The following is a 7,950-nucleotide window of genomic DNA, read 5'->3' as shown; positions in this document are numbered from 1 at the left end:
ATCACACCCATTTCAGGCGTGGTCCCGATTGTGGCCATTTTCAGGCATTGGTAAAGGGGGAACAGGCACGGCAGTGGGCACGGATCGCACTACTCACCTCACGCCTGACTTTACCAAGTTTTCATGTCCGAAAACAGACACAATGTGATGGTAAAATTGGGTCAAATGTGTTCAACTGTTCTGCAGATTGCCTGATAGAAAATGCCCATCTTTGACCTAGATTTATTCCTAAAAATCCTAATCTAAAACCATGAATAAAGAAGGAATTCAGTTTCATGGAAGTTGTCGGAGTTTAAACGAACTTATTATAAACTTATGTTCCAAAAATAGCAAAATGGTGGAAATCCTCAGCATCCTGAGAGAAACAAAGGCCTGAGTTTTCTCCCCCATATCGAGAGCATAGTGTCATCACAATCCCTGGTCCCACAAACTCAACCTGGCAGAAAGTGAGGGCTGGGGGAGTACTGGGAGGGCAGGTGAAAATGGGGCCCATGGTCGCTGTGTCCAGAAAGAGTTTGGAGGACGCAGAGGAGGGCTGGATGAAAGGCTTTGGTGCTCCAGCATTTTGTAGAAGCTATGAAAAAAGAATAAAATAGCCTTTCAGCCCTCACCCCCAAATGTACCCAAATGTATTCATGCCAATCCATGTCACCTCATGCCCCCCACCCACCTGCATGGCCTATCAAACCCTCTATGCCAACTTATACCCTTCAACCCATCCCATGGCCCCTGAGATCCTCTGTACCAACCCATGCATCTACTCATCTCCATAAACCGCTATGTTAATTTTGTGCTGCCTCAGGACAGCTGATTGTCCCACTACCCATCTTCCCCTTACACACTCTGTGCTAACTCACCTTGCATTCACAATGGACAGACCACAAAACTTATGCTGAGATTAAAATAAAAGGGTTAAATGTGTATTGATGAATTCACCATTTCTCATGCAAATTGGCTTCACGCCCTTTCTGGGCATGATCCAATTTGTGCCATTGGAAAGGAATTAGGATGATGGCAAACTGTTTGGCAACTGGTGCGGAATCCATTTTTGGGCCCACACACTATCTTCAAAGATTGGCACAATTTGCGCCGGCCACACAAGCTCAGAGAATCACCCTTTTATTTTTCCCATGATTTAGTGGCCTATAGTCCACAACAATGTAATGGATTCCTCTTTTGTTTCTTGGCTTGAACGAAATGGAATCTGTACTTGACCCTTCTAGGACATCCTCTGTCTCTAGCACCGTAATACTACTCTTAAATCAATATTGTCACTACTCATCCTTTCTTTCTTGAACAGCTTGCTTCCAGGAATACCTGGATAAATATCAATACTAAAATATCCTAAGCATTATCTCTATTTTTAATCTATGCTGAATCTTCTACACTCTTGGACACCAATCTCAATAAAGACTCTTGCTTTTCAAACACCTAGTATCTACATTCAGCATGAATACCATTAAATCCCTCAGGGTTCCTTCATGTCCTTTCCCTGATTTTCCATAATACATTCTGAGTTCCAGATACCACTTGTACCCAAAATCTGAAGTTGGACTCTCAGTAATAATGTCCACCCAGTCACCTCTTGACTCTTCATCTGGGCTTTATAAATCAGGGCATTGATTACAAAAGCAAAAAATGATGACAAACACACAAAACATTGGGACAGCATGGACTTGGGTACAGGGTCCAGTTCTGGCATCATGCTTTAGGAAGGAAAGAAAGACAGAGAGGCTGCACAAAAGAAAATCACAAGATTGGTTCTGAGGATGAAAAACCTCAATTACATTGATAGATTGGAGGAGATAGACTGTGGATTTTGAAGGAGAGATTAAGGTGTTCAAAATTATGAGGGATCTGGACAGATTAGACAGGGGCAGAAGGATCAAGATCTAAAGGAGATTTAAGATGGTTGGCAAAAGAAGCAATGGTAACATAAGGAAAACCATATTTATGCAGCAAGTGGCTAGGATATGGTTGGAATTGTCCCAGAGTGTACTGCAGGCAGATGTAATTGAAGCTCTTAAAAGAGAATTGAATAATTATCTTGTTAGTGAAAAGAATGGCAGGGCTATGAGGAAAAAGCAGGTTAGTTGAACTTGGTGAGTTATTCTTGCAGCAAGAAGGCATAGGTACAATGGGCCGAATGATCATCTGTGCTGTAACTGTTTTGGGCAGGGTAATTCAGAATACGTGAAAGAGGAAAGCAGATTGATGGAAAGTCACAGAGGAAAAAAAATCAAGTGCACAAGAATAAAAAGATGGGAGTGAGAGAATTTGAAGGTGTTGAAAAGGTGGCACAAAGCAGAGATGACAATACAGCTGCGGGATGGTGTGTGAGGCAGTAAGTGTAGGAAATGTATCAAGGGACTTGTAAGATAGTTAAATATAGGGACAGTAATGAGATCAAGCCTGTGTTAAGAAGTTATGCAGGATGTAAGATTTGTGGAGAATTTTAAATAGTGAGAGAAGGGGAGAGAAAATGACAAAGAAACAAGTGCAAAACAAAGGAAATGAGAAACAAGAGACAACTTGTAGGACAGAGTACCAGAAAAATAAAAAAAACTAGCAATGTGCAGATGCCAAAGTGCACAATGAGTAACACCATCAAAGAACCACTAACATTTAAAACAAATTTTATAAATCTGTTCATATTTAAAAATAGTTGCTCCAATTTAATGGCATAATTAGATTTTTCTTGGGTCCCAAAGGGCAATTTTAAACTGATTTCTCTAATGATGTATTTTCATCAAGCTAGTAATTTTGGTTTGGTCACTTAAACTGTAGTGATTTGGAGTGTTAATTAGTGTATAAAGTTGTTACACACATCCTCAAATATTTTGGATGGAGTGTCCAAAGAAAGAACTTACATTTATATAGCACTTTTCTCAACTTCCCAAAGAAGTCACAGCCAATTAAGTATTTCTGAAACGTAGGAAAACATAACAGCTAATTTGTGCAGAAGGATCCATAAACAACAATAAGGGGAATTATGCAAGACCCACTAAGGTTTGCCTGCATTTTCTGGATTTTTTTTTTCAGATCCCAGTGTTGCAGTAATTTGCTTTTATTTTACTTTAAATTTAGAACATAAGAAATAGGAGCAGGAGTAGGCCATCCAGCCCTTCGAGCCTGCCCCGCCATTCAATAAGATCATGGCTGATCTGTCGCTGCTCAGTTCCACTTTCCCGCCCTCTCCCCATAACCCTTAATCCCCTCTCCTATCAAAAACCCATCAACCTGCGTCTTAAAAATATTTAGCGAGGCAGCCTCCACCACTTCAACGGGCAGAGAATTCCAAAGATTCACCACCCTTTGAGTGAAGAAGTTCCTCCTCAATTCCGTTCTAAACCGCCCCCCTTTTATCTTGAGGCTGTGCCCCCTAGTCCTATTGTCTTTTTTGAGCGGGAAGAGTCTTTCCACCTCTATCCTATCCATCCCATTCATCATCTTATACGTCTCAATGAGATCTCCTCTCATTCTTCTAAACTCTAACGAGTACAAGCCCAGTTTATTCAGCCTCTCCTCATAGCTCAACCCCCTCAACTCTGGTATCAGCCTAGTAAACCTCCTCTGCACTCCTTCCAAGGCCAAAATATCTTTGTGCAGGTGCGGCGCCCAAAAATGCACACAGTACTCCAGTTGCGGCCTCACCAATGCCCTATACAGCTGCAGCAAGACCTCCCTACTTTTATATTCAATCCCCTTCGCTATGAAGGCCAGCATCCCATTCGCCTTCCTGACCACCTGTTGCACCTGCAAGCTGGGTTTTTGCGACTCATGCACAAGGACCCCGAGGTCCCTCTGCACCGTCGTCTGCTGCAGTTTTTCGCCCCGTAAGTAATAGTCCTTCCTACCATTCTTCCTACCAAAGTGGACCACCTCACACTTGCCAACATTAAATTCCATTTGCCATTTCCTGGCCCATTCGCCCAGCCTATCTAGATCCTTCTGCAGACTCTCCATACCCTCCGCACAATTTGCCGTTCCCCCAATCTTGGTGTCATCAGCAAATTTCGACACTCTTACACTCGGTTCCCTCCTCCAGATCATCTATATAAATGGTAAAAAGCTGAGGCCCCAGCACCGACCCCTGGGGCACTCCACTAGTCACCATCCGCCAATCCGAATAGCACCCGTTGACCCCCACTCTCTGCCTCCTATTTGACAACCAATCCTCTATCCACGCTAACACCCTACCCCAACTCCATGTCCCTCGACCTTCTGCAATAACCTCTTGTGAGGCACTTTGTCAAACGCCTTCTGAAAATCTAGAAAGACCACATCCACCGGCTCTCCTCTATCCACCGCCCTAGACACATCCTCATAGAACTCCAGTAAATTTGTCAGACACGACTTCCCTTTAACGAAACTGTGCTGCTTTTAGTGATGCTGGCTCAGTACTAAACATTGGCTAGCATGTTAGGGGAAATCTTCTGCTCTTCAAAAAGTGTCATGGAATATTTTACATCCACCTGAGGGGACAAGAAAGGATCTTGGTTTAAACACCTCATCCGAAAGATGGCACTTCCTTTTGGACTTCATTGGATTGTCAACCAAAGTTGACTGCTCAATTCACAGGATGAGATTTGAACCTGAAACTTCCGACTCAAAGTTCAGAATTCTATCATGGAGCTAAGGCTAACACTTCCATTTTTACAAAATGTCAATTAAGCAAAGGTAGACATTGGACCACCTCTGTTCATAAAACAAAAGGATAAGCACTTACCTCAGAGTAGAAATTGTTGAATGTGTTTAAAAATTTCATGCTGTAATGAGAAGGCAATTTAGATTTTGAGCAGAGCAGAAGAAAATGTGAGCATTTCTTCACTACATCAAGAGCTTCCGATTCAAAGGGTAGTAGATGCTTCTTTGATTACGACCCAGTAACAGTTCAAAGATGTGCTATTAGGTAGTTTGGCCAAGCTAAATTACTCCTTAGTGTCCCAAGATGTGTAGGTTAGAGGATTAGTGGAGTAAAGTGGGTGGGTGGGTGTGGGTGATGCTCCATCCAAGGGTGGGTCTAGGGCTGGGGGGGGGGGGGGGGGGTGGGAAGAGAAGAGTGATGCTCCGTCCAAGGTTGGGTGCAGACCCAATGGGCTGAATTGCCTCCTCCTGCACTGTAGGGTTACTATGATTCAATGTCAACGTGTGTGGGGTCTGGCAGGATCCCATCAGATACAACCAACAGTAAGTGTAAGTGTATATGGCACACAGCATGGACATCACAGTGCTACGTTTAAAGTGCAATTTACTCCAGATTATTTTACCACTATTTGAATATGTGGTGCAAAAAGTAGATGTCCAGTAGTTTCAGCATTGGTAAAGACATCTGGCCTTAATGTGCAAATGACTGTTCCTAGGATTTGAGATGGGGTCAAGAAAGGATAAGCTGAGATAAGTTGTGCCCTTCCAAACCTGGTCAGAAATTCCAGTGGACTTATAGTTCTAAAAGCTATAGAAATATTTGCGCATGGATATTATCCTCTATGATGCTGGTCAGGTGTTGTAATGAAATTGAAAGACTCTAGGAATTAATGTTTTGTGTTGGAGTTTAGTTTATTTGAATTTGTTTTTATAATTTCCAGCATTATAATTTTACACATCCATATACAAGAGTAGAAAAAATTTGCTGTAAAGGAAAATTCAGTATGAAACAAATTAAGCACAACTTGTGTTGTACATGGTGATTTTGTTACATTATTTGAAAATTAAGTATTACTACAAAAATATTAAAAACAAATAATAGCAAATAAACACAATTTACTTGAATTAGTTACAAATATATCTATGGCAATGCATACAGAAAATAAAATAATTTGAGCTATTGACAATATATCTGCTTGCTACTTCATTGAAATTCCATTCATTAATAGTTTATCATTTCTATGTAGTATTGAATTACATTTTTTCCAATTTATAATACTGTTTGTAATGGGCAGTACTGCAATTTTCATCACAAAATAAAACGGTAGGTCTAAAAACAAATTAATTTTATGCTTGCTATGTTGCAGTTATGATACACAGATGGTGGTCAGAGATTTAATGAAGATTTAGCTTTATTTCATGTGCAGCTATTGATTGTCTACCTTGGACAAAGGGGAATAAGTGGAGTACCCCATCACTGTTGATGAGAAATTAAATCCTCATAAAAATGTCAGTATTCCAATTCTTGAACCAGCAGATCCATAAATATTCCAGGGCATCATTGATAGTTAAAATGCTATTTAATTAATGTGACTAATGGGGTAGACTTGTCACTAGGGTCTGGGGTTCTTCCCATTTAACTCCAAATAACCCAACAAATCAAAACAACAACCTCACTGTAGAATGGCCCCAGCAGGGCAGGCTGTCAAAAGTTAAGCAGTGATTTCTTTATACTGGTAAGCATTTACACTGGATGACCAGGGAGTTGGGTAGTGGAGTAGTACCATTAAGCTTTTGCTCAACTGTTCTCTAGGTTTAGAGAATGGGGTATACTTCTTTGGAGAATGATTTGAGAATGTCATGCAACTGGGAACTTTACATTTGTGTATTTATAAAGAATTTAGTTTGGAGGATTCTTAAGCCTTTTAATGAGTTTCCACACAGTTCAAGACATTCAGCTGGCCAAAAATAAATATAGCTTCACTTTCTATGGCCACTGAGTCCAAAAAGTTGTTCAATAGGTCAATAACGCATATTCAATAACACCAAATATAATAATTAGATATTGCTGAAAAAAGACTTTTTGTCAAAGCTTTCCATCTTGCATTCATCAGGTCAAATCACAAGAATATTAATGTCAGAGGAAACTACAACTTAATATTGCATGGGAAGAGGTTGCTGATACACTGGTGCATTCTCCATGGCAATACCTCTACCAGAGTACACTTGCCAACCAATAGCACCCTCTTCTCATACAGTAAGAAGTTGCTGTTTCCCCTGACATTGGTATTCTTGCGATTGTCCTGTTGGGTGCATGATGAAAAGCTTTGACAAAATGCCTTTTTTCAACAATATTCGAGCTCTATACTATCAAATTGGCTGTTAATAATTAGATATGAGCTACTTAATCTGCTCTTACACAGCATGTTCTTTGTAAAGGAAAAGTTATATTTCTATAATGTTTAAATTATACAGTAATACTGCTGGGAGGTGTATTTATACAATTCAATGTAGTTTAATCATCTTAATATTCATAACAGCTACAGCTAGAATTCTTTTTCTCACCTAAAATCCAGACAGATCATTATAATTGTACTGTTTCAGATTCATCTGACATTATTTTGTGACTTCATATTACCTTACTAGCAACACTGAAGCAAAGTTAATCTGACCAGTCATTCTCATCAAACTCCGAATCATCATCTGAATCACTATATTCCACAGCAATACGTCTAGACAGAATAGTTGCAACATCATTCCCAACTGGCTCTCGCTTAGCTTCTTGCTCACGTTGCTCTTGAACCTTTTTCAGCTGAATACCTACAATAAGAAAATTGATTCCAGTAAATCTCAGATTATTTTCAAAATCAATGGTGGCATTTGTTGTTTCATAGGGAATAGAGTTTCTACTTAGCAACATGCATTATAATATGCCAAAGCTGACCTGTTTATTTTTTCAAAAAGATTGAATTTAAGAACTCAAACATAAAACTTCACATGGAATACAATTTGTTCTGTTACTGACGTATTTAATGAGGCTGGTCATCTGGTGACTTCAATAAATGACACTCAACAATCATGAACTTTACAGCAGGTAACAAAAATATACAAGAAAGGTAAAAGCAAAATACTGCAAATGCTGGAAATCTGAAATAAAAACAAAAAGCACTGGAAAGACTCAAGAAGATTTGAGAACAACTGCAAAGAAAGAAACAGTTAACATTAAGTCCAATATGATTCGTTGGAACTGAAGAGAGTTGGAAATATGATGGGTTTATGCCATTGAAAAGGGGGAGGGAGGTC

At 39.9% G+C, this 7,950-nt stretch overlaps 1 protein-coding gene across 5 annotated transcripts in view; it reads right to left on the bottom strand.

The window, feature by feature from the left end:
• Nucleotides 1-5,552: 5,552 nt before the first annotated feature.
• The window catches only part of LOC145349074 (actin-binding protein WASF3-like), a 79,492-nt gene continuing 77,094 nt past the window's right edge, over nucleotides 5,553-7,950 (bottom strand). For all 5 annotated transcript variants that reach the window (XM_080197380.1, XM_080197384.1, XM_080197382.1 and 2 more), the window contains one exon: nucleotides 5,553-7,467. In XM_080197380.1, coding sequence (XP_080053506.1) covers nucleotides 7,310-7,467 — 158 coding nt within the window. In that variant the 3' untranslated portion in view covers nucleotides 5,553-7,309. The remainder of the gene's footprint in view (nucleotides 7,468-7,950) is intronic.

This window comes from Carcharhinus amblyrhynchos, chromosome 10 (assembly GCF_965287045.1).
Source record: "Carcharhinus amblyrhynchos chromosome 10, sCarAmb.v2.hapA, whole genome shotgun sequence".
NCBI lineage: Eukaryota > Metazoa > Chordata > Chondrichthyes > Carcharhiniformes > Carcharhinidae > Carcharhinus > Carcharhinus amblyrhynchos.
Note: the sequence above shows the minus strand (reverse complement) of the source record. Positions and strands in the feature narration are given on the sequence as shown.